We start from the raw sequence: 26,071 nt of genomic DNA, 5'->3' as shown, positions 1-26,071 counted from the left end.
GAGATGGCAGCAGCTTTTTACTCTCCAGGGCTTGGCACCCAGGAATTTAGGATTTCAAAAGGTTGTGGGTTTATTGGGGGGGAATGTACATTTTCCCTCCCCAACAACTGTATTTTGTGGGTAAAATCTGAACCCGGAGCCATGTTTGATCTTTCTGTGTCTATCATGATACAGAAGCAGCTCTCTCCATCTATTAGAATCTATAAGGTATGTTAGCTGCAGACAGTTTTGCCCTGGCAAGTTCTAGGAGAATTATGGTACTAACTGTGTCTCCTAGGAGTTCTGAAAAATAACGAGTTCCACAAACAGAAAACTGTTGCTGCTAGACAGAGATTTAGGGTCATGGAGGGAGACTCTTAGGAAGCTGCTTGCTTGCCTTTGGCTGGTGGCCCTTGTGTCTGTTAGTGTGTGTGTAACACAGGCTAATACAATGAAGACCCACCCGGTGGTGGAAGTGGTTCCACAGCTCCTGGAATATAAACTAGAGTACTCTCCAGATCTGCGGTGTGACAAGCAAACAGACTTGGTGCCTGTTTGCTATCATTGCAAATCCTGCATCTTGTCCTGGAAGGCTCTCTCTACCCGAGAGTGGTTTGTGCGGGCCAGCCATATTTCTAAGGGGCAATTCTTGAAGGGGATCATAAAACGGTTCCAAAGCCAAGACCTCTTGAAGTATGCCTGGAACCTCCTGCAGTCCACCAATAGCAAGGATTTCACCTACAGCCGTTCCTGCGTCAGCTCCAGCTTCGCAGCATCTTCCACCTTGGACCGGGCACTTAATCCGAAGAAACTGGAGCGTGCCATGGAAGACCTCTGGAAGTGGTTCTTAAATGCCAGTTTCTGGAGCAAAGCAAACTACCTCTTGCTTCTGCTGCAGATGTGTGATTCACAGTTGTTGCTGATGGCTGCCAACCTGGTTAGCATCCTCTTGAGCCAAGATGAGGCCACTTGCAAATCGGCGGACAACAAAACAGGTAATACTGATGTATTAGGGGGCTGAAGGTGCTATCTCTGACTCTCAACCAGACATCCCAGTAATGTGTGGAGGGGGAAATGGACAGTATCCTTTACTATTGTGCTAATTCTCATTGCATAGATCTGTGTGGGGCAGCCGGCATCCTAGTTGCTTGTGGTCAACCAGCGAAACTGAATGAACTGTCCCAGCTTACGTTGCTCAAGGTTCTAGTTACATTCAGAAGTTCATGTGAAGAGGTGGGTGTGGTGGGGAACCTCCAGATGCTGCTGGACTTCAATTGCCATCACCTCTGGGTGGGTCAGATGGGAGTGGGAGTCCAATAACATCTGGAGGGCCAGAACTTCCCCATACCTGACTTCAGAGAGGACCATGTTAAGTGTAGCTTGGAACTGCTCTTCCTTTGGTTGCAGACCAAAAAGCAAAGAAGCTAGATATAGAATCATTTCCTGTGAAATGTTTGTCTCTTACTGTTTTGTTTTTTCATTTTTTTCTATCTCCTGTGTTATTTCAATCTTTCCAGCTGTGCCAGATGAAGATCAAACAAGCAAGGATGTGATTCCTCTTAAGAAGCAAGAGAAATCTATCTCCCAGGTTCGGAGCCACCTCACATCTCACACCTCTGGTTTTACCTCGGGGGTTGCTTCAGAGAAGAGTGACTTATTTGGTATTATTTAATTCTGTTTATCCATCCATCCATTTCCCATTCCTAATACAGTCATACCTCTAGTTGCGTTAGGTTTACGTTGCGTTTTTTGTGGTTAACACAGCAAACCAGTAAGTGTTTACTTCCAGGTTCGCCACTTTGTGCATAAGTGATCTGCGTGCTTTGTGCATGTACAGGAGTGCTCTATCACGTCACGCACACGCACAGAAGTGGCGCTTTACTTACGGACTTTTTGGGGTACGAATGGCACCCCGGAATGCATCACGTCCGTAAGTAGAGGTACCACTGTATATATATGCCACTTTTAATATGCAAAATCCATAGTTATTTTTGGGTCAGCCAAAATGTCACAAAATAGTGAGCAAACTTTCAAGTTCTCCAGAGTTCTTCCTTAGGCTAGAAGTTAAACTCGTGGTGGGGCTGGGAGATGGTCACATCTCCCTTTTGTCAAATTACCCTAACCAATGCCATCCCTTATCACAAGAGCAGTGTACAACAAAGCTCATGCTGTCAACCCCACCAACCTCTGCAGCTGATCCAACAGACTAGACTTTGTCTTCCAGCCAAATGTCAATGTCTGCTTCTAACAGTGGCACCCCACTGGAGCAAAAGAGGTCCACCCAGTATGAGCAGGTGGGTGGGTGGGGAACAGATGGCAATGCCACTGTTAGCCTGAACAAAACATGCTATGGCATTACTTAACTGCCTCCTTGTGATTTCAACTCTGGTGGCAGTCTTGGCTCTCCAGCATAGTTTCTGTGGCCATGCCGGCCATCCCAAGGTCATGGTTGGGAAACTCTCAATCAGAAAGTTGAGATCAGCCTTCCCCACTCAAGTTATGTTAAGGCTTGTTGATACCCCTGAGCTGCACTACCCTGTAGCTCTGGTGGGCCATCCTGCTCTGCTCTTCTTCTCATTCCACTTAATTCCCCTTCCAGCAATCCAGTCCACCAGTTGTAATTATAGATAACAGCCAGAATAACAGTAGTGGATGTTTTGATGAGATCAGTGATCATCAAGGCAGACCACTGGTCTGTTTATCTCAGTGTTGTTCCCAGCAACCAGCAGCATCTCTCCATGATTTCACACCAGGGTCTCTTCCAAGGTCTCTACTTGGAGATGCTGGATATTGAGCCTGGGACCTTCTGCCTGTGAAGCAGCAGCTCTACCACTTCTATGTTAATTCATGACTTTTCATTGTTCCTGGGTTTTTTCCAGGAGGCACATCTTGTTTGTAAATAATCACAACTACTACCCAGTTGGCATAATGGAAATCTGGTGTAGCATAGTCCCTCTTGAGATGTGGGACTGTATGAGACATTGGCTACATCACCTACAAAGCCATGGTCCATATATAACATATGTATGAGGAGGTCCAATTGCTCAAAGGCACAGGCTGCTTGTTCACTGCGGGGCTATAGAGGGTAACTTAAGCTTCTTATTCTGCCCGTTCTTTTTATGGCCACTCTGTAATACTCCCTTGGTTGGTTTTCTCATCCACTCCACAGGTCGTCTACGTTTGCAAAGGCTTTGGAGCAAAGAGTCAGATCAGATGTCTGAAGTAATGTCAGAGTACATGGATGAAGCCGCCAGCAGTTCTATCATACTGAATGTCGCGGAGCCTGTACCCACCCATCCCACAAAGCCCTTCAAAGTCAACAAGTTCAAAGACTTCATTCGCTGTCTGCCCATCCACTTGTCCAAGTTCATATTGCGTAAGAACCCCTTGCCTTCCTCACAGTGCCAGATTTACTTATACACAAGCTAAATTAAGCTACATTCAAGGGCTTCAGATTATGAGGAATCTCTAAGTATAGTCTTTTAAAAACTAAATTTAATGTTTTACATAATTGGTTAAAAAGGAGAACAGGGAAAGCAGACTCTAAAACATACAATATTGCTCTGATATGACAACAATATACTTAATGGCTACACATTTATCATATTGAGTTCATTAATTTGTGCAGAAATAGCTGTATTTTCTAAGGTGTCCATAGTTAGATGCTTAGTTTTTTTGTTATATCCTTACCTGTGCCACCACCATATACGCCGATATTAAACTTCGTTATTTCGAGACTTCCGGGTTAGCGCGATCGGCTAATGGCGGATTCCCTCCGAGCTCCGGAGGGAATCGGCTTGACAGGGGCTGGGTCTTGCCGTGCCGGCGACACGGGGACCCTCAAAAACCACGGGCATAGGAGCCCGTGGACATGGTGACTCGGCGGGCATCGTTAAGCGCCCTCCCGACTCGCGAAGGAGCCTTTTTAAAGGCTACGGAACGGGTGCCGGGGAGCGGTGTGGTGCTGTGAGTCTTCTGCTTCCCCTGCCGAAGCCGCATGCCATTTGTCGGAGAGCGCTGACTTCTTCCTATTAAAATTTGGACTTAAAATCAAGAACAACAACCCGTGAGTAATTGGGAAATTGGATTACAAATAATTTGATTACGAACTTGGCACGAGCGGGGGAGGTGAAAAAAAGGGAAGTCCGCCCCCCCCTTATTGTAAACATTTTGAAGCAAGGAGCTGTCAACTAAGGTTGCGTGAAGAATTGGGGTAATTCGATAAAAGATATAAATTCCACAGATTTAAAGGACTAAGCTAATGTGCCGGAGGACAAAAGTTTAATTATTTGGACTAAGTACCACCTTTCTCAAGCCCGGGAGTAACCCGTGAAAAGAGCCTGCAGAGGATTTATAGAAAACTTTTGACAGCTGTCAAATTAGCTGTCAAAGCCGGAAAAATCAAAGCTTAAATTCTAACCGGCTATACTGCTACAAAATATTGAAAGTAAAGAAAGACTGATACAAATAAATTTGATTTTTGGATCGGAAGGGAAAAGAAATACTAAGTAACTAGAATCCCTCTAGAGGGGATTCTTGGATATTACAAGAATGGAACTAGGTCGGGAAATACGAGCTGACTTGCAAGAGCTTATTTTTCTCATGGGAAAGCTGCAAGAGAGGATAGAGCAAGGCCATGTTTTGTCTACAAGTCCTATGAAACCGAAGTCAACAGAAAATATATCTACTGAGTTGGAAAGGGACTTGATGCTCAAAACACAGGCAGCAGGACAAGAAAAGAAACCAAAGACTAAGACATCAGCTGAACAGGAGGAGCAGAAAGAAGGGGTGGCTGAAAAGTTACAGAAGATAAAAGAGAGCCGGAGACCTGCCAAGAAGAATTCCAATTCGACTAAGATGAAAACTGGATTATTTGGGACATATAGACTTAAGAAACAGAGTTGGAGCTCCACCTCTAAACAAGTAGGCCTTGCTGGAAGAAATATGGTTAACATGGAGAAGGTACTTTCCCGACCTGGGGCGTTCAATATGAAAGATTTTCGAAGAAGCCGGCGGAAAGGGACTGAGAGAGATCCGAGAGCCTCGGACGTAAGGTTACCAGGCTAAAAAGATGGACTAATGGGACTTTGGTTTGGGATTGAAACCGGGAAGAGAAGGGTGGGGTTTAGAAGTCCAAAGGGGGCCTGATTCTTATTTTGCAGTGTAAAACTATATGCTCTTTATTATTATAAGAATGGGGAATCTGTGGATGGGAATTAGGGACAATCTTAGGGAAGGTATTTTATTATTTGTTTTTATATCTCTTTTTTTTATCTTTTTTTATGTATGATTAAGGTATATATTTTAAAAATTGCTAAATAATTTAAATTAATTAATTAAATTAAGGTTTAAAATTATTATAAAGAATCACATTAATAATTTATGGTTAAGTAAATTAATAAATTATGATTAGGACATTAAGGATAAAAACTTGCTTGAATAAACAATCGGGGTTGGGATACAATAAGGGGAGGCGTGGGGAAGTCATGAAAAGAAGTTATTGAAAATGAGACCTAAAAGGTGGAATTTTTCTTTTTATGTAGTGTTTTGTGTTATTTTTGTGTGTGTTTTTGTTTTGTTTTTTTTTTTGTAACCTTTTGAAACTTTAATAAAGATTATTTAAAAAAAAAAAAAATAAACTTCGTTATTTCTGTGCCCATTGCCTTTTCTGTTTTTTGTTTCTTTAAAAAAAAATGTTTTCCGGCCTCTTAAACTTGACAGAGTTTGACAAAAGCTTAGGGGCTTCAGCATGTCTTAAATAAATCCCTGAAGCAGCTTTCTAATGCTTTTAGGAAGCAACAGAGCAACAAGCTTCTCTTTGTGATTCTCTAGGAATGCTGGACATGAAATCCTTGAACAGATGTGCTCTCGTGAGTGCACACTGGGACTTCCTGGTCAAACTAATCAAGAGGGATATGATAGCAAATCGTGCTCTCCAAAGTGAGATTGCATTCCTGCAGGTACTGTGGGATTCTCCTCAACCCTTGTGGTACTGGGCATTGTAGCTCTTTGAGGGGCAAACTACGGTTCCCATGATTCTTTGGGGGAAATAATGTGCTTTCAATGTATTGCATATCTGCAGTCATAGTGTGTGGAGTGCAGTCAGTAAGGATGGACCTGCCCTCCCATGCAGAGGCCAAGCATTATCTTGCACCAACTGCAGCCATTTTTGGTCTAACATTTCAGTGTTGACATATTAAACTAAATGATTTTGTCTTCTTTCTGTTGCAGGGTTCATGCCCTAAAGGAGCAATTTCCAACTATGCCAAAATTGTCAATGTTGCCATTCCTCGCATAAACTCTGAAGGTGACATCATCCGAAGCAAGGCCAAGTTAATTGTAACTATAAAGGTGCATTGTGGGTGTTCTGCATTCCTGGATTTTCTTGGATTGGGTTTGAGTAGGTGGTGGGAAATTCTTGGGCCCTATTCAGTTCTCTGCCATTGGTTGATCTCTCTGTTGAGAGAGAAAGAAAGATAGAAAGAGAGAGAAACCACAGAGAGAAACCATGCCTAGAGTATGGAAGTGTGAAGTTGTGTCAACCTGAAGCTATGCTCCTTCTTTCCCAAAGAAAGGAATAATAGCCCATATGTGTGCACAGCTTGCGGTGGGAGTCTGCGTACCTGTCTTGTCCTAGCACACTCTCCATACTGGGTAGAGGGGGCTTCTGATGATGGAAGTGGTGGTGGAGACAAAGCCCATTTCTGCCAGTTGAAGCAGAAGGCCACCTACTTCCTCGTTTGACATTCTCTCATATCACCAGCCATCATTGCTCCTCATTCTGCTTTAAGGAGAATGAATACCTGCGCAAAGCATATCATGGACAAGAGGTAGACATTGTCAAGTTGGAAGAACGGAATGTCTTCTGCAGTGGGTATAATGTCCGGATTCTAATAGACAGGTATGTGTACCTGGCAAGAAGTGTGTTTTGGCTCATTCCACCCCCTCCCCCCCCCCCAAATCTCTAGATGTGCCTCACAACAACCAATGTTCCACAACATATGGGGCATTTTGTAAACCCATGAACCTCTGGTGATATTTTCAAAATACTACATATAGCTTTTTCCCCAGCAGCAGCATGCTAAGGGAAACCCTCTGTGTCTTTTATCTGCTTCCTGCCTCTGAATAAGTTGCCACAAGTGGTACAAGTAGAACGTACATTCCCATAATACATGCAAGTAGTCCAGTTCAGTTCCTTCATAGAGGCCAACAACACTTGGAGGAAACCAGATCTGGGCGGCTTAGACTTTGGGAAATAGTAAAAATGACTGCAAGGATGAATGTTTGGTTAGTGATGCATCTGTTGCTACAAACAGGGATGTGGTGTGAGGGCATATGAAGCTAAGCAGGTCTGGATCTGTTTGCTGCTTGGATGGGGGACCTCCTGGGAATACTATATTAGCTGTCATGATGAATTCCACCATGGAATAAAGGCAGGATATGAAAGAAATAAGTCTATCAAATAAAACCAGGTTCTCCCTTCAACTTTCGTTTCCTCTTCAGTTTGGATCCAAACAGAGTGATTCACTATGGTGGTGGGAAGCTGATGGCCACTGGTTCTGTGGACCGGAAAGTCCGTTTGATGGATGTGGATGAGATGCGCTATGTCTCTCCTGTCTTTCTGGGACATGCTGGTAGCATCCGGGCTGTGTACCTCAATGAACAGAAAGGATTGCTTCTGAGTGGCAGCTATGATCTCAGCATCAGGTGAGCTGTGCTGATCCTAACATCTTTACATTGCATTTTGGGGGGAAAGGCAAAATACGGAAGATGTTAAGGGTACTTACGGCCCATTTAATTCAACATCCCTTGAGTGCTTGTTGCTGGTGGGGCTTACAAATACTTCACATTGTATTATTATGCTCCTTGAGTCTAAAATAAGTTATGTACTCCCACAACAAGGATGAGGGCTCAGGGATAATCTGTGGAGAGGTGCATTCCAGCACTGGGTGAAGCCATGGCAAATAATGGTTGGAGCCAGGAAGCTCCAGAATTAGCTACTGTATTTTATTTTTTAAAGAAAATAATTATTCTTATATACCATCCTTCATTCTCCAATTCCAGGGCACTTCACACAGTAATGAAATACAGAGCCACAGACTACAGAACACAACAACAAATGAAACAGCAATGCACTTGCAACTCACTTGCAGAATTTCAAATAAATTGTTGGTGGACTAATTTGTTGGTGGCTCCAGTTCTTTAGGGAGTGTCAGCTTCTGAACGTTGTTTATTGAAACCCAGAAAGCACATTAAAAAACAACAACAGTATAGTGCCATGTGTTACATTGTATTCCATAATATATCATACCCATATCATCACATTATTTAAACTTTAGTATACACTAGAGAAGCTATAAAACCTGGTACCAACAGATCGGACAAGAAGATAGGTGAATGGAATGTCAGAACTTAAAGCAATTTTCATGCACACATCTACCAATTCAATCTCACCTTGGATCGGCCATTGCCACATATTGCAAATCCCCATACTAATTTGGTAAGCTACATAGTAGAAAAGGGGAAATGAAGCATTAACCCCAGTATCGTAATCCAAACAGAGAAAGACCGGGCAAAGCATATTGCTTCCAGATATTTATTCCCATTTGTTTGGTTGCACCCCTATCTAGATATGCTTGAAATTTCAATAACTTGTTATATTTTGGCTGTGTACACTCTTCTGTTTACTCAGCATCTCATGCACTTCTGCTACTAGTTTGGAAAGCAATGTATACACCATGTTGGCCACAATGCGCATCTATTCTGTTGTTTCTTGAGAAATACTGCATTTTGATGCAATTTTCCCTAAACCCGCTTTGATCCAAATTGATGGGGGAAACAGCCTAGCTATATTTTAAGCTGGTAACATACATGCAACTTCAGTGTTTGTTTCTTCTCATCCTCTTGATCCGTATCTTTTAGAATGTGGAATATCCTCACTGGGGCGTGTGTGAAAATTTTCAACGGCCACACAGGAAGCATCACTTGCCTGGATTTGTACAAGAGCAAGTTTGTGTCTGGATCCAAAGACTGCACAGCAAAATGTGAGCAAAACGTTGCCTGTCTCCCAAGGAAATACGGGAAAATCTACATACTATAGTTAAATTTAAATTTTGAAGAATGAAAGGGTAAACAATTGTAATGCAGAACTATGACCACATCGTCAAGATACTTTTAAAGCAGAATCATACCACTTTAAACAAACATGGCTTCCTCCAAAGAATCTTGGGAACTGTAGTCATTAGAAGGCTCCTACTGGCACTGTGGTCTAAACCACTGAGCCTCTTGGGCTTGCTGATCAGAAGGTCAGCGGTTCGAATCTCCGCGATGGAGTGAGCTCCCGTTGCTTGGTCCCAGCTCCTGCCAACCTAGCAGTTTGAAAGCATGCCAAAAAGTAAATAAATAGGTACCACTCTGGCGGGAAGGTAAACGGTGTTTCTGTGTGCTGCTCTGGTTTCGGTGTTCCATTGCACCAGAAGCGGCTTAGTTATGTTGGCCACATGACCCGGAAAAACTGTCTGCAGAAAAACGCCAGCTGCCTCGGCCTGTAAAGCGAGAAGAGCGCCGCAACCCCCAGAGTCGTATGCGACTGGACTTAACTGTCAGGGGTCCTTTACCTTTACCTTTTATTGCAGAATAACGTGTTGCAGTACATCCTCAATACAGTCGTACCTTGGTTCTCGAATGGCTTAGTTGCCAAACAAATCAGCTCCCAAATGCCGCAAACCCAGAAATAAGTGTTCTGGTTTGCAAGCGTTTTTCGGAAGCCGAGTGTCCGACACAGCTTCCGCTTGAGTGCAGGAGACTCCTACAGCCAATCAGAAGCTGCACCTTGGTTTTTGAACAGTTTGGGGAGTCAAATGGACTCCCAGAACAGATTAAGTTCGAGAATCAATGTACCACTGTATCTAACAGGAGTGTTCCAGTTCAAGGAATCATGCCTTCCTCCATAAGTTGCAAGGGGCTCAAGCAAGACTGTTCACACACACAGTTTTCCATTTTTCCTCTCCAGTAGACACTTGGCATTCTATTTTGGCTGAAGGCCACTAAGGCTGCTCAGTCCTCATTGGGATCTTCTTTTCTGCTTCCAGAGCAAGTTCTGGGGGTTGCTTGGTCATCCTACCAATCTCAGGAGGAAGGGGACTGAGTGACTCTTTGGAGCATATGCTGCTGCTAAACATGCTGCCACCTTTAGAGATTTTTTTTGCAAGAAAGTACTGTCCATCTCCCAGCTTGTCTGTGTCTTTGGCAAGGTCTCTGAGATCCTGCACTCGTCACTTCAGCTTAATGGCACCAGGGGACTGCTCAGGGTTGTGGGGAAATGAATTAATGGCATCTTTTTGTGTTTTTCACAGTGTGGGATATAGAAACTGGAAAATGCGTTAAGACTTTCGCGCACAAAGCTATTGTTTGGGCTGCTAAGATGAATGAAACACATGTCGTGAGTGCCTGCGATAAGGGCATAGTGAAAGTGTGGCATGCTGAGACATGTATACTGATAAAGGTAAGATTTAAAATGCAGCGGCTGACTCTGAAAATGCTGTCAGCTCAGTATGTGGCACCAAGCAACACATTTAAGGTGGAGTCAGAGCAGTGGTGGGGAAACTCAGGCCGGGGTGGGTGGGCGGGCGGCTAATATGGCCCTCCATACTTCTCTACTGCTCTTGCCAAAAGTTTGTATGCAACAATGGGGCTCTATCTTCCTTGGGAACACAGAGAAAGGTCAGCAAGACCTTTCAAGCTTCTTTGGCATTTCATGAATACAGGGATAGCAAAGGGACTAACCCAGGCAAATGTCAAACAATCAGAAGAGAGCTGGCTTACAGTGACCACTCATTCAGAGTGAAATATGGGAACTGAACCTGGCAGCTGGGGTTTTCTAGGCAGCAATAGGAATTTAGTGTGCAACTTCACCAAAAGTGGTTGCTAATTGCAATACATCATGTCTGTGACACACTCATAGAATTCTGAATGTTTGGTGAGGCAAACCTTCTCTGACAGAAAGTCTTGCTGGTCTTTCTTCAGCGGGACTTGTTCGTCTATATGTTTAATTATGCTTTGTACAAATTTTCCTGGGATTGAAATTAGCCTAATCAGTCTGATGATTCCTTGCTCCCCACTATTTTTAAAGGGGTTATTTTGATCCTTTCCCACTCCAGCAAGAAAGCTGACATTTCTGATAGGTTAGATGCTTAGAATTCAGCAACAGGCGGACAGTGGAGGTTAGTCACATCTTTACCACCAACAAAGTAAACAATGGCATCATAATCCTGTGGTTGCTGGAACCCTCTAAAGAGCATGCAAAAACAAATCTGTTTCGTTTTCCAGACTTTACAAGGCCATCTGGGCCCTGTGACGTGCCTGTCGTTTGATGATTGGCATCTTCTGACCGGAAGCAATGACGGCTATATCCTGGGATGGAGCATGCTGGGAAATCACAAGAGATGCCTGGGGGCTTTCAGACACCCCATGTAGGTATTGTTTATTGCGGTTGAAAAGCTGCAGACTTTGTGATGTCCTTAGCAATGACTCTTGATCCTTATGTGTTTGTAGTAGTTTTTATAAAGGACAAAGCTAACTGGAACTGTGAATCTTCCCCATTGCCAAAATCCCTTCTGTACGAGATGAGGCAGCTCTCTGCTTTTGAACCATACAAGGTTTATCTTTTCTTTTAACTCCCACCCACCTCCAAGATGGCAAAAACCTAAGACCAGAGAACCTAGCATGACTCTACTATGAATGGCTTGTCTCCACCTTCAAAGGTCCTCTACGTTAAAGCTGTTCATAGGATTTACCACTTCAGTTAATATTTAGTCTATATCACATCTCAAAAGTGATGGTGTTGTGAACTGGTAATGATGAAAGGATACAGCGAGAAAGAAGGCATGTGGTTACAGGCCTCTGAAAGATGGTGGCCATTTTTCACTTTCCATCTCCATCAGACTACTTTACTCCAGAAAGGCAGCAAGTTGTGCCTCTTCATTCACTAGGGAATGGTGATCATGCTGGCTGGAGCTGATGAAGGTTGGAGTCCAACAACAGTTGAAGAGTCACCTACTCTTGCTGTACTCTCTGTGGTCCTCTTCTCTAAGTTCGTCTCACTTCTCCCAGGTTCCTGCTGGCCTGCCTTGGCACATAGAAGAAGGTGCCTCTAGCATCTCTGGACTCGAGCCAATGCCAGTTCTCAGTTCAGACAGTTCTCCACCCAGCGCCTTATGTCAGCATACAATCCTTCAACACGGTGTTGATTTCCTTTCTCCCTCAACTGCCTAAAAGTAAATTGGCTCACATTTTGTTTGCTTACGTTTAGCGCTCTGCTGATCCGGGTGCATTCTTGCAGTAACTTTTCACTTCAGGTGGCAGCCTGTTTAAACCTCAATTTGTCATTTTCCTAGTAAACAGCACTTGCTTGACATATTTTCTGCTCAGAGTAACACATGAGGGAAGGGTAGGAACTAGGGGTGTGTCAGGGAACTGCCATCAGTGTCCGAGGGAGAGAGCAAGCTCCAAAGAGATCCCAGAGAGCGTCCCGGGAGTGGGAGAGGCAGCCCGTCTTCTGGGGAAGAGAATCAACGTAGCTCCAGTGGAGAAGGGGGGCAGGTGGGGGAATCGGCGAGGCGGTCCCATGACTCCTTGCCGGGGACCAGCAAGGAGAGGAAGGGTCCTCCGCTGCCCACGCCCTCCTTGCTCAGAAGGCTTCCACGCAGGGAGAGTAGGAGGAGACTTGGCGTCAAAGAGCTTCTTTGCTGGAAGAAGTTTAAGAAACACCCACTGACGGATTGTGCCAGCAATTGAGACAGTCACGGGCGAGTGGCTGCCCGGACAGGAAAGGTTCACTCAGGTAACCCAGCCAGAGGTTGGGACAAGCTTACGCACGAGCAACCCCTAGAACCATTACAGCAATCCGTCAGTCCCTGACGTTGCTTGTGCGCAGCCCCGGAGAGGCAGCAAGATGAGCCAAACAGAGCCGGCCGGAGGGACAGAGCAAGAAGCCCTGGTGCGAGGTCTGGTCGAGAGGAACCGAGACCTGGAGGCACATGTAGCTACCCTGACGGCGCGGCTGGAGGAGAGACGGGCTCAGGATGCACAGGTCAGAGCCACCCCAATAGGGAGGAAGGTTCAGGGGCTGGTACACAAGTTTGGTGGAAAGCCCCAAGACTACAATGCCTTCCGAACGGAAATTCAGTACGCTTTGGAAGTGCAGAAAAATGACTTTGCTGATGACGGGGAGAGGGTGGCTTACATTGTTGGACATCTGCAGGATGGGGCGTGCGAATGGATCAGGCCCCTAATGGTGACGCAGAATGATGCATTGAAAGATCTTAAGAAATTCTACCAGGCAATGGACGCAATGTTCTCCAGCGAGGTGCAGCAAAGCATGACACGGAGGGAGCTGATGGGGTGCAAGCAGGGGAGCCTGTCCGTCAGAAACTACTGGTCGCGTTTCGCGATGTTAGTCCACAAACTTGGGTGGGATCTGAGCTCTGAACCGATGCAAATGTTGTTTGAGGCGGGTTTGTCCCCCGAAGTGAAAGACGAGTTGTCCCGAGCGCCCCGCCTGCGGTCGATGGATGAACTCACAAAGACTGTGCTTGCGATCGATGTACGCCAGGAAGCGTGGGCTCAAGAGAAGCGGGAGATAAGGGCGGAACGTTTCCATGACAACCGCATTCCCGAGTTGCCCAGGGAACCTTCCCAGGTGGCGGAGCCGATGGAAATTGATGGAGCGCGCGCGCGAAGTTTCAAACGCTGGTGAAGGTCGGAAAAGGGAGGGAAAGGAGTGGAAGACTACCAAGAAGTGTTTCCTCTGTCAGCGACTGGGACATTTTGCCAAGGTCTGCCCTCAGCGAAAGGCCTGGCAAGGCATGATGGGGGCTGCAGACCATGACGAGAAGGAGGAGGAGGGGCAGGTGCAGGGAAATGACAACGCCTGGCTGCCAACCAGCAGGGGCAGCAGCCAGGCCAGCCACCAATAGAAGTGCCCCAGCCTGACCTCCCCCCCAAGGCAGCTATAGCCATAGAGGTGGTGCTAGAACTCCCAAACGGGCACCCCGTCAAAGTGAAGGGACTGCTAGATTCTGGTAGCTCGTGTAATTTCTTCAGCAGAGACTTCGCTCTGGAACACCAACTCCACCTGTTACCACTAGACTTTCCCTTGCAGGTGACCACCATCGATGGCAGGGAACTCCGGGGGGGGGGGAGTGACGCACCAGAGACCGCCAATGCGAATGAGGGTTTCCAGGCACACGGAAACCATTGCCTTTCACGTGGCCACGCTGGCAGGACCCCCAATAATACTGGGAATGAGCTGGCTGGCAATGCATGACCCAGTGGTGTCATGGCATCAGCGGTCGGTCACCTTTGGGTCAGCTTACTGCTTAGAGCACTGTCTGGGAGGGAAGGAACCCAGAATGGTGGTGGCCAGGGTGGCTGGGTTGGCCCTGGAGCAAAAAGGGGAGGTGCCACCACAATATGCTGATCTGAAGGAGGTCTTCAGCGAAAGGGAGGCAGATAAGCTGCCCCCCCACAGGCCCTTTGACTGCCAAATCAACCTGCTTCCAGGGGCTCAGTTACCAGTGGGTAAGCTGTATGCCATGTCCAACCGGGAGATGCAGGAGCTACGGCAGTTTATTGACAAGAACCTGAAGAGAGGTTTCATAAGGGAATCCAAGGCGGTGGGGGGCAGTCCAGTGTTCTTTGTGGACAAAAAGGAGACTAACCAGCCCAGATTAGTCGTGGATTACCGGGCCCTAAACCTGGTATCAGAACCCGTGACTTTCCCAATGCCCAGGATTGATGATATTTTGACACGTGTGAGGCAGGGGAAGATTTTTACCAAGCTGGACCTCAGGGGAGCCTACAATCTGATTAGGATAAGGGAGGGGGACGAATGGAAAACGACTATGTTCACCCCCCTGGGGGCTTTTGAGTACTTAGTCATGCCATTTGGATTACAATCGGGCTCTGCCTGCTTTCAAGCATTCATGCATCATGTGTTGGGGCCCCCGCTGTACAAGAATTGCGTAGCCTTTTTGGACGATGTCTTAATCTATTCGGACGATGAAAAGCAACACGTCAGAGATGTCAGGGAGGTGCTACAGAGATTGAAGAAGCATCAGTTGTGGGTCTAGCTGGAAAAATGCCAATTCCATGCCAAGGAGGTCGAGTTCCTGGGCTACAGGCTGTCAGACAAAGGACTGGCCATGGATCCGGGCAAGGTAAAGGCAGTGCTTCAATGGAAAGCCCCCAAAATCAGAAAGGATGTGCAAAGGTTCCTAGGCTTCAGCAACTTCTACAGGAAGTTCATAAAGAACTTCGCTCACTTGACAGCGCCCATAACGGATTGTCTTAGTAGCAAAAAGAAGTCCACGTGGACAGAGGATGCACAGCAATCCTTTGAAAAACTGAAGAGGGTGTTCGCCTCGGAAGAGCAGCTCCTGCACGTGGATCAGGAGAAGCCCATGAGACTGGAAACGGACACGTCCGACCGCGCCATTGGAGCGGTCCTTTTGCAACCCGGGGCCAAGCAGAACTGGAGGCTGTGTGCCTTTTTCTCCAGGAAGCTGAGCAAGTCAGAGCAAAACTACACTGTGTATGACCGAGAACTGCTTGTGATCTATGCGGCATTTCGGCGATGCAGACATCTGTTGATAGGGGCGCAGCACAAGATCCAGGTCCGAACTGACCACAAGAACTTGGAATACTGGCGGACCGCGCGAGTGCTCAACCAGAGACAGATCAGGTGGTCCCAGGAGTTCGCCACGTTTTCCTTCGAGATCCGATACGTGCCGGGAGAGGAGAACGTAAGGGCAGACACTCTCTCCCAGAAACCGGAGTACATGGAAGGAGAAGGGCCACCAGAGACCAGGCACGTGTTCCCCGAGGACCGGTGGGTGTGGAGGGGGGCGTTGGTTGGCAAACGAGAACTGGCAGGGCTCACCAGAGACGATGAGTTTGCTCAGACAAAGATCAGGGAGCTCAGGGACGGAAAGGAAGTCCATGGAGGGTTTGAGGAAAAGGAAGGGCTACTGTACTATAAGGGGCACTGTATGTACCGGGGGAGACTTTGAGGGGGAAGGTACTTAAGCAACTCCATGACAACCCAACAGCTGGGCATTTTGGACAGCACAAGACCATGCTAATGGTCACCAGGCAATTCTGGTGGCCAAAGGTGAGGGAAGACGTATGAGAATATGTACGAGGGTGCGACCAATGCCAGAGGGCTAAGGGGGAAAGGGCCGCCCCCGCGGGGCTACTGGAACCCTTACCCACACCGGGAAGGCCCTGGGAGGTGGTGTCCATTGATTTTATGACAGATCTGCCCAAGTCTAGGGGAAAGACAGCGGTCATGGTAGTAGTTGATCTACTGACTAAAATGTGCCATTTCGTAGCTTGCTCACATGCAGCAACGGCAGAGGAGACCGCCAGGCTGTTTGTGAATCACATTTTCAGACTGCATGGGGCTCCTTTAAGGGTAATCTCGGATCGTGGGAAACAATTTACTTCCCGGTTCTGGCGGAAACTCATGAGCTTGCTACAGGTTGAGGTGAGCTTCTTGATGGCGAGGCACCCGGAAACCAACGGACAAGCTGAAAGAGCGAACGGCATACTCCAGCAATACCTACGCTGCTATGTCAGCGAGAGACAGAACGATTGGGTAGAGAAATTAGCTTTGGCTGAATTTGCATACAATAACTCTGAACACGTGTCCACGGGAATGAGCCCTTTCATGGCCAATTACGGGTGTCACCCCTGGGCATTCCCGGGGCGGGGGGAGGAAGGATGGAGTGTACCTGCGGCTGAGCAATTTGTGGAGGAAATGGAGGCCTTACACCAGCAACTAAGGCTGAACTTGGAGCGGGCCAAGGAAGTGTACAAGAGGCAGGCGGACAGGCACCGTCGAGAGGGGGAGGCCATACGGGTGGGAGACCGGGTGTGGTTGTCATCCAAAGGGTTGCCCCTAAAGGGAGGGTGCAAGAAGTTGCAGCCGAGGCGGCTGGGGCCTTTTGAGGTAATACAGCAGGTGAACCCAGTGGCATTTAAACTCAAGGTGCCTGACAGCATGAAGATACATCCGGTGTTCCATAGGTCCCTACTTTCACCTTACAGGGAGGGGCAGGAATTCCCGGGACAGGAGGGAGGGGTTACCACCCACCCGCAGGTAGAGGAGAGGGAACACTGTAACGAAGCCACAGAAATACTCGATTCAAGGTGGCGAGGTCGCCAGGTAGAGTACTTGGTAGCCTGGGAGGGGGAACCTAGGTCGGAAAACACTTGGGTCCCTGCTGAATCAATCACTGACGGGTATCTGGTGGAAGAATTCCACAGTTTGTTCCCGGATAAGCCCAAACCATTAGCGAGATTCTGGGAGGAGGAATTTGGACCCACGGACGACGAAGGGGATTTTGTGGGTTTTCCTGCCTCCGAAGAGGAGGGAGAGGAGGTGTCCGAGGGAGAAGAATCAGACTGGGAGGGTCAACCAGCGGGAAGAGATCCAAGAGGATGGGAGGCTGGTTTTGAATCCTCAGAAGATGATGCCAGCTCTTTCAGGGGATTTCCCACATCGTCGGCCGAGGAGAGGGAGGAGGTTATGCCGGAAGATCGCGCCTGGGGTGGGAGGGGTCCTGAGGAGGAGGTGGATGTCAGGGAACTGCCATCAGTGTCCGAGGGAGAGAGCAAGCTCCAAAGAGATCCCAGAGAGCGTCCCAGGAGTGGGAGAGGCAGCCCGTCTTCTGGGGAAGAGAATCAACGTAGCTCCAGTGGAGAAGGGGGCAGATGGGGGAATCGGCGAGGCGGTCCCATGATTCCTTGCCGGGGACCAGCGAGGAGAAGAAGGGTCCTCCGCTGCCCACACCCTCCTTGCGCAAAAGGCTTCCGCGCAGGGAGAGTAGGAGGAGACTTGGCGTCGAAGAGCTTCTTTGCTGGAAGAAGTTTAAGAAACGCCCACTGACAGATTCTGCCAGCGATTGAGACAGTCACGGGCGAGTGGCTGCCCGGACAGGAAAGGTTCACTCAGGCAACCCAGCCAGAGGTTGGGACAAGCTTATGCACGAGCAACCCCTAGAACCATTACAGGGTGGTATTCCACTAAGTTCTACTTAGAATAGACTAATTCAAATTAATGAACATTGACTGCATTATGTGCATTCTACGTGTGTGTGCAAATAGACAAAGTTGTACTAGTGGAGTAATAATCCCCTCCAACTTCACCTCAGTCATGAATATTCCTTGTAAAACACATCCTCTGTTTACTTTGAGGAGTGTTAATTCATCATTCTACACCAAGACACCTTTACAGTCTCAATGTTGTCCTCATAAGAGCAAGTGCTGTATTTCAACAATTTTCCTTGTTTGTAGGGAGGTTCTGTCCCTGGGATTTCTCTATCTCAGAGTCATCAGTGGCTGTGCGGATGGGAAGATACGCATATTCAACTTCCTGACAGGGACCTGCCTGAGAGTTTTGAGAGCCAATAGCAGAGGTGACCCCGTGGTGTCCTTCTGTATAGTGGAAAACACGTAGGTTGCAGACATTATTTCCCATTTCTTAAATAATAAAGGTTGTCATATACATTTCTGAGGAAATGTGTGGGCTGGCTTGTGAAGGGCCTTGGATTGCTTCTGGGGTGATTGTCTGAATTGCTGGTGGACAGCACTGCTTTGCAGTGGTTCTGGTCCTGTTTGGATGGATGTTTCCAGAGAGTGACGCTTGGGGAGTGCTCTTCAGCCCTGTGGAGTCTTCAGTGCAGGGTTCCTCAGGGTTTGATGTTATCCCCTATGGCTGTTTAACATCTACATGAAACCAATGGAACCACCCCCATGCAAATGACAGCTTTAGAGGAGCAATTTTCATTAGGATTGCACCAAGGGAACAAGAGTTTAAAACTTCTCCTCCCCCATTTGCTACAATTCTATAATTCTCAGTCTTCCACCCCGCCACGTGATTGCTATTTGCATTTGAAAAAAAAATAAAATCATGTCACTAGTTGCAGGAAAAGGCAGTGTGGCAGTAAGCTACATCCATACCACCGTTCCTTCCTTGCAGATTGAAGGTTATAATAATGCCTCACTCCTCAGTTTATAGCACTACACGTTTGGTACTTTCTGACAGTTGGCCATGGTGTTTTCTCACTACCTTTGCCTTTCTTTTAGGCTACTGGTCAATGCACTGGGCAGTGTGGTTATGTTCCAGTTTGAGGAAGTAGTTTGGGACCACACACTAGCTTCTGAACAACTAACTAAAAGGAAAGAAAAGAGCAAATTTGACGACAAAGCGTTGCAAATAATGCCACCACATTTACTTTCTGGGCGGAAGAAACGGTCCCACAGGAATAAATGGAAGCTTTACAACACCAAAACAGTATTTTCCTATGACATTATTCGGAAGTCGACGAAATACTTCAGAAATGCTACTCCAGGTACTGCTCCTGATGCCCATCAAGTATTAAGTTAAATGGCAGGTGAAATCCTGCAAGTGTTGGTAGGCGTCAAGAAGGGAGGGACTTCTTCACCCTTTTACAAATTCTTCCAGGGTGTTTAGATGGCTTGTATACAGCCTCAGTCATCTCTCCTTTAAATTCTAATACCCTGTGATGATAAGCATCACATTTGATCTATGCTGCATTTGACATGCAGTAAAAGGGTGGTCTGATCCTCCTTTTATCACTCACAAAGAGGAATGAAAAATCTATCTGTACTCCAAATGTTGTTGGACTATAACTCATATCATATGCAGCCAGTTTAGCCAATGATTAGAGATGATAACTGCTGTCAAGCAACATCCGGGGACCTCAGTTTGAAGGATATATCATCATTTAGGATTATGTGAGCAATCTGCAGTGAGTCTTGACTCACACAACTGCCCCTGCCACTCTGCTGTGGCTACAAAGAAGAGTATGGAAGGTTTTGCTCAACCACAGCTTGCTTGTTTTGCCCCAACTGCAAAACCATGGTTGACATTAGCGATGGTTTATTTGACACAAGCTAGCTTTGAACTACATTGACATTAAGCACAGCTTATTGGTTTGGAGAACTCAACAAGCTGTGGCTATGCAGAAGTGAGAGCTTCCAAGTGCCTCTTCATGGCTGTACCAGAGAAGATGGGTGACCTTTCAAACCTGAGGCTTGCGGCGGCTCACTCCAGCTTGTTCATCAAACTATGCTTTAGCATGGCATCCCAATGCAGCCATTGAGTTGTGCAAGTGCTGAGTAATCAGACTCCTTTTGCCCACTCAGTTTGCTGCAGGGTAAAGCAAACTCAACCAAAATCTGAGCATATGAACCAGCTCTGGGTACATATGCAAAACAGACGGCTATGTGGGGATATTTCAGGTCATTGGTGGCTGTTTGAAGAGAGACAGATTTATCTGTAGGTTTTAATAACACAAGTGCTCTGCAATGTCCTACTTTATACTGTTTTGTGGATAGGTAAACAGCAGAACTCATGTAATATAATCAGGGATTTGTGAGCAGGATTGGGGAAGCCTTATGCCCAGAGACCAAATCCAGACTGCAATGCATCCTTACAATAAGATAATACCTCTTACTTGCCTGGATGAAGGATGGAGACACGTGGCTGTGTGTGTGTGTGTGCATGCGCGCACATGCGCATGCAGAAACCTAGCACATTTGTGTGGCTAGAGTCTCAGCTACTGTAGGAAGATAAAAGTTACATCCATTGTTCATCCACTTGGGCCACACCCAAGACTGTCACGTGACCCCTAAAAGGTTCTCCATGAGGAAATGTGGCTTTAGAATAGAAAAGATACAATCTAGGGCCACTTTCACTTCCTCAGATGGCGTCATATTCTGCTTGATGACATTCTCCTAGGTTATTATTGCTTAAACTTATTAGTCACTTTTCTTTTTTATATATACAAAAGTTACTCAAAGCAACTTAACAACAATAAACATATAACACATATATTAAAAGCAGCATTAAAGCAATTATAAAACCTACCTCCATTACAGAAAGAAAGGCTGGATATTTCTGGGTTCCTAGGAATATTCATCAGGAATCCTTGTGTAGTTTTGCAAGATGGGTTTGATCTTGGTTCTCTGGAATAATGAAGAGTAAGACTGGTTTCTACTGAAGAACTCCTTTTGAATGTATTCTAATAAGTTCTTAAGAATTATACAAGACCAACTACACAGTAGTTAGATATCCCTTCTGTGAAGAAGTCCTATCAGACTACTTTTCACATTTTTCTAATTTCACAAACCGCAGCAATATTCAAATTAACTAGAATTTCTGGAGAGAAGAAACAGATATCAAGTGATACATTGCTCATACATGTTTAGGATGTTTGTAGCTGATACAAAACTGATAATCACAAGCTCACTGGCATGCACAGTCCCACTGATCCACAAAACACAACTCTGGAGTTAAGCCATTTGAAGATTGCAGCCATATAGCCATATTCTCATATATTCTCATATACTTGGAAGAAAGTCCGACTGAGTTCAGTAGGACTTCCTTCACAATAAGTGTGCTTTGGAGACAGCAGCTGAAACGATTCCCTTCTTTTCTAGCTCTTCGTTATCAAATTTCGAAGGAACCTCTTCCCAGGATGCGCGAAAATGTGGTAACCCTGGAAATGAAGCCAGATGAGCAGACTAGACTCTTTTCTATTGCCGCGCATTCAAAATCTGTAACAACTCTAGTAGGTAAGGAACTATGGTGAATTGAAAATGTGCAGCTGCATTTAAAGGTGCCATTTGTTCCTGTAGTCCAGCTTTAGGCCACCAGAGCTGATTAGCATACTCAAAATAAACAGTATGCAAATTGTAGATTTGGGAGGTGTAGTGGAAATGCCAAAGGATCGAGCAGGCTTAGGATTGGCCTTGCGCAATCAACTGTTCCTTTAAGGCTGCATGTCCTCGCAGGAGCCCTCCTGCCCTTGAGGGTGGCCCAGCTGGGGCTCGATTGCCCAGATTATGGGACTGGGAGGAGCCCTATTCATCCCAGGTGACGGCCGGGGAGGCATTTGAGTCAGAGAGTCTGGGTGCAGGGCAACGTAGTCAACGTTACTGCATCACAGACTGGACACTGCTGTTCCTGAGGCCGCCCCTCCCCCCATGGCTGGAACAAGGGATTTGGTGATCTGGTGCTATATGTGGGTTGTCTGAGTGAAGGTATTGTGGGGATAGCTTCTTGGTGATTGTTTCTTTGTGTAAGAGGGTGAATCATAGATTGTTTGGGGAGGTTTTACACGAGAAGCCTATTTTGTTCAAATAAAAATCTTTCCCCTCACTAAGCACTCTATGGTCCATCAAAGATCCATTAAAGAACCTGCTATTGACTTGGCAAAACAGAAGGGGGGAAAGTAGATTTTAAAACAGATTGACGGAATGTGAGGGTGAGGAAAGTAAAATGCGGGTCAGGGCACGGGAATATCCTTTACTACATGTTAAAGTGAAATAGTAAAGACACAGGTGGGAAATGGGATAAACAAAGCACCACAAAGCAGCAGGTTAAGGGATGTTCAATTAGAAAGAGAAACAGAGCCAATATACATTTTAGATCGTACAAATGTCAAACACATACTCTACCCTTCGTCTCCATAACATCCACTTCACACTCCTGCATGACATAATAGTAGCCTGGAACTGTGCTTGTCTTGGCGCACCATGGCAACCACTTTGACATCATCAGCAACAATGAATTCATCTCACAGTAAACCCAGTGCTGCAGTTAGGTGAGTTGAAGACTTCGGGCCCTCCTTTACATGGTAATGTGCAGAGTGAACTCCACATTTTTGTGAGCCATTGAGCAACAAGCTTATCATCTGGCACCACTCCTTCCTCCTAGTCATATCCCTTCCCTCTTTGGACTCTTGCCTTTAAAACTAAAGTGTCATCCAACATGATTTATTCCTCCCCACCTCAAACAAACACCCATGCCTTCTCCCCATCCTGCTCTACTCATCAGGCTTTGCAGGCCCCTACCCACCCACCCATATTCAGTCATTCAGCCCCCCTCCATCCTGCACAAACCACAGCCCCCAGTCCCACAGAGAGAGGGGAGGGGAAGCATTCAGCAGGAAGCTAGCTACTCTTCTTCTAGCTCTTCTGACAGTGGAGCTCCTGATTCCACCATCCCCATAGGTTCCTCTTTCAATCCATGGATTTTTAAAAGACTTCATTTGGGGGGTCTTCTGATTATTTACTCTACCAAGTAGGGAACCAGACCTGTACTCCAAGTTCTGCCCTGCCTTCCCCCAGGTGCTAATCTTCACTCATCTCACTTTTATTTTTGAAAACAGGAGATGAGTTAGAGGAAAACAAGCCCTTAGCCAGCAACTTTGCATTGGGCCAGGATGCTGATGCTTTCGTAAAGCACATAAAGAAGAGGCGTTTCCATGGTCCCCTGTCTGGTGACCAGATACTTCTCACTGTTAGCACAATGCAGCATGCCTACCAGACAGACCAAGTCAGTGCCAACATGGCATACAATATGAACATCAAAGATGCCTGGGGGCCTGCCTTTCTCCAGAAAAATTTGCCCAAAAAGACCCCTGCTGCCCAAAGTCCAGAGCAACTGAAAATGGATCCATCAACCCAGCTGAAACGACTGAAGGCTGCCCGTTGCATGATTGGCATGGAAAGGATTTCCACACCTTATGAAACCAAAACACTGCAGTTAAGCTTAAAGAACTCCTTGCTTGGAAGCAGGGTGAAATCCTTCATCCCAGCCCCCACTATTACACGTTCCCAATCATGCAGCAACTTGGCCAGAGGGGGGAAAATTTCTCGCCAGGCAAAGATACCATCTCCACCTGCCATAGGGCATGTCGTTGGTCACTTTACAAGCTCTGTCGAATCCATCAAAGTGCCCCGAATGAAGATTGCCCAACCCGATAGAGACATGATACCACGGCGACCCAAACTCTTCTTCACCCACACCCCAAACCCATACCGGCTCAATTCTGGGTTCCGGCTTTTGACAACCCAACAGATGAAAGAGTATGAAGAAGCTAAGGCGCACGAGTATCAGGCACAGAAGACCAAGGTTATAGCAAACAGAGAAAAAGAGTGTAAAAATGCCTGGCTAAGGAAAATTAAAGGTCTTCCCATCGACGATTTCAACAAGGCGGGCAAAGTTGCAGCTCCTGAACTTGGAGAGAATGTTTTCATCTGAACTTCGCTTTTCAAAGCAGCCTGCTAGTCCTTCCAAACAACTGCCTACAAACCAAACAGCTGGCACTGGAGAGCTTTGGGCTGAATTTTTACCCTCAGCTTGAAGCTACCTTTCAGAAAATGCTAACAAACTCTATTGAATTCTCCAGATTTTCACATAGCTGAGAAGGTGGGACTCTGGGCTGCACTGGGGGTGGGGTGGGCTGGATATGATGGGGAAACTACTTCACTCCCCAAAGAAATGTCTTTCCAGTTTGCAATGAGTGCTGTTTACAAATGCTCCTGGTCTCTAGAGAAAGGTTTATTAACATGACTCTAGAATGATTCTGTTTGTAAGCTTTGTTTCTAAGACTGTGTGTACACTTCTCAGAGCTCACCATATAGCCCAAATCTTAATAAAAATATTCTAAACTTTGCAGTCTTATTGAGGACATCCTCCAGGTGTCCAAGAGTCACCATCAATTAATATATGTTCACAAAATAAAGAAACCTGGCTACAACAGCTCTTACAGCGGTACCTGCTTTGTAATGAACTTGTTTCCTTACTTGTTGCTTTTCATGTGGGTCTTGTTCCCACCTTCCAAACAGGGTGGAAGGAGCAGCATATTAAATTCCCCACAATATCAGACTGTCTCTATCCCACTTCATGTTTAAGTGGGCCTTAAAGACAAATTTTTTCTCTCTGCAGCCTTCACTAGTTGAAATAAATTAGACTGCTAATTCTATACAATATTCCAAATTGTTAATATGTTGAGTTTATGCTGGGCTGGCTAATAGTTTGGGGTAACTTTTTAGTTATTAGTGTGGTTTTTATTTAGTGTTTTAAAACGTTATTTGTGTTGGTTGGTGTTTTTTGTATATTTATTAAGTTTATTTATTAAACTTTGAAGCATCTAGGACAATATCGTTCCTCTAACACTGAAAGCCTAAAATATACCTTAGAGTGACAGGTCTGAGAGTATGCTTAGCATCTCCTTCACAGGAAGAAGTTGAGCAGATCCATTTTGTCCCAGATGCTGGTGTGGTTTTGGCATTGATTCATCTTTGACACCTGCTTTGTGTGGTTCACAAATTATACAAGGGGGAAGACAAGGGGATAACTAATCCCATTTTAAAGAAGTCCAACCAGATGATCCCCATCTTGGCACAGAGCTGTAAATCTAACTTGGTGAGACCAGCTGAAACTGAAATGTTGTTTAAATTGTGTGTTATTAAATTATTGTTTTGTGGTTGGTTTTACTGTTGTTGTTTTAATTTGAACATTGTAAGCCACCCAAAGATCCTGACAGTTTACAGGCTTTGTGTTAATATTTCAGATAAATTAATAAACAAAATAAATAAATTTGTCCTTAGTCCTGCTTTGGGGGTGGGGCAAAGGGAAAATATAATGAATAAATGTAATTTTCTATGGAAATTGCAGTCGAGCTGGTGCTGGTCTTTCTGTCCTTTAGACTTCTTTTTACCGTTTATTAGCAGTTTTAGCAACAGCTAACCATCTCATATGTTTGCAAAGATAGCATAAACCACCATCTAGTTTTTCCTGACTCTGGCCACTGAGTTACTATCAGTATTTAGTTCTTATTGACATAAAATACCATATTTGGTATGGAGGTTCCTAGCAGAGACACAGACCTACAAACTGTTCACATTTAACAGCTTTTGCCATGCTGAAATTATCTGCCTTTTGGCCTGTTCCTTTGCAGATTTACTCTGAAATTACAGTGCTATGAGTCAGGGAACTGCCATCGGAGCTGGAAGCGGAGGGAAGGCTCCAAAGGGATGGCGGAGAGGGTCCCAGTAGGGAGAGAGGGAGCCCGTCTGCTGGGGAAGGAAATCAGCGTAACACCAGTAGAGAAGGGGGGCAGATGGTGAAATCGGGGAGGAGGCTCCAAGACTCCTCGCCGGAGACCAGCGGAGAGAGTACGGGTACTCCACTGCCCACACCCTCCCTGCGCAG

The 26,071-nt window shown here is 46.0% G+C and overlaps 1 protein-coding gene and 1 long non-coding RNA gene across 3 annotated transcripts; one reads left to right on the top strand and one right to left on the bottom strand.

Moving 5' to 3' along the window:
* Positions 1–299: 299 nt before the first annotated feature.
* On the top strand, positions 300–24,616 carry FBXW10B (F-box and WD repeat domain containing 10B). The gene is made up of 14 exons (XM_080993632.1): positions 300–974; positions 1,497–1,640; positions 3,149–3,355; positions 5,812–5,939; positions 6,211–6,330; positions 6,771–6,880; positions 7,483–7,686; positions 8,902–9,023; positions 10,335–10,483; positions 11,308–11,450; positions 18,337–18,495; positions 19,129–19,394; positions 21,508–21,642; positions 23,241–24,616. Exons 1-14 carry the CDS (start codon positions 431–433, stop codon positions 24,113–24,115), a joined length of 3,306 nt encoding a protein of 1,101 aa, XP_080849758.1. The 5' UTR covers positions 300–430; the 3' UTR covers positions 24,116–24,616.
* On the bottom strand, positions 7,443–23,289 carry LOC308470681. Of its 2 annotated transcripts, none has more exons than XR_013982545.1 (3): positions 23,167–23,289; positions 20,936–21,033; positions 7,443–7,633 (listed from the first exon to the last, which is right to left on the bottom strand). It is a non-coding gene; the product is annotated as an uncharacterized lncRNA (long non-coding RNA). The 2 variants fall into 2 exon arrangements; XR_013982546.1 differs by lacking the exon at positions 23,167–23,289 and adding an exon at positions 22,523–22,647.
* Positions 24,617–26,071: the final 1,455 nt, after the last annotated feature.

Source organism: Podarcis pityusensis (assembly GCF_964106645.2).
Source record: "Podarcis pityusensis genome assembly, chromosome: 2".
Taxonomy (NCBI): domain Eukaryota; kingdom Metazoa; phylum Chordata; class Lepidosauria; order Squamata; family Lacertidae; genus Podarcis; species Podarcis pityusensis.
This window is presented reverse-complemented; position numbering and strand designations above follow the sequence as displayed.

Excerpts from the sequence above, each read along its gene's own strand:
- FBXW10B (XM_080993632.1), top strand. The coding sequence starts at position 431 with ATGAAGACCCACCCGGTGGTGGAAGTGGTTCCACAGCTCCTGGAATAT. Across the intron at positions 7,687-8,901 it reads AGCTATGATCTCAGCATCAG|AATGTGGAATATCCTCACTG; the intron begins GTGAGCTGTGCT and ends CGTATCTTTTAG. Across the intron at positions 19,395-21,507 it reads CTTCAGAAATGCTACTCCAG|CTCTTCGTTATCAAATTTCG; the intron begins GTACTGCTCCTG and ends CTTCTTTTCTAG.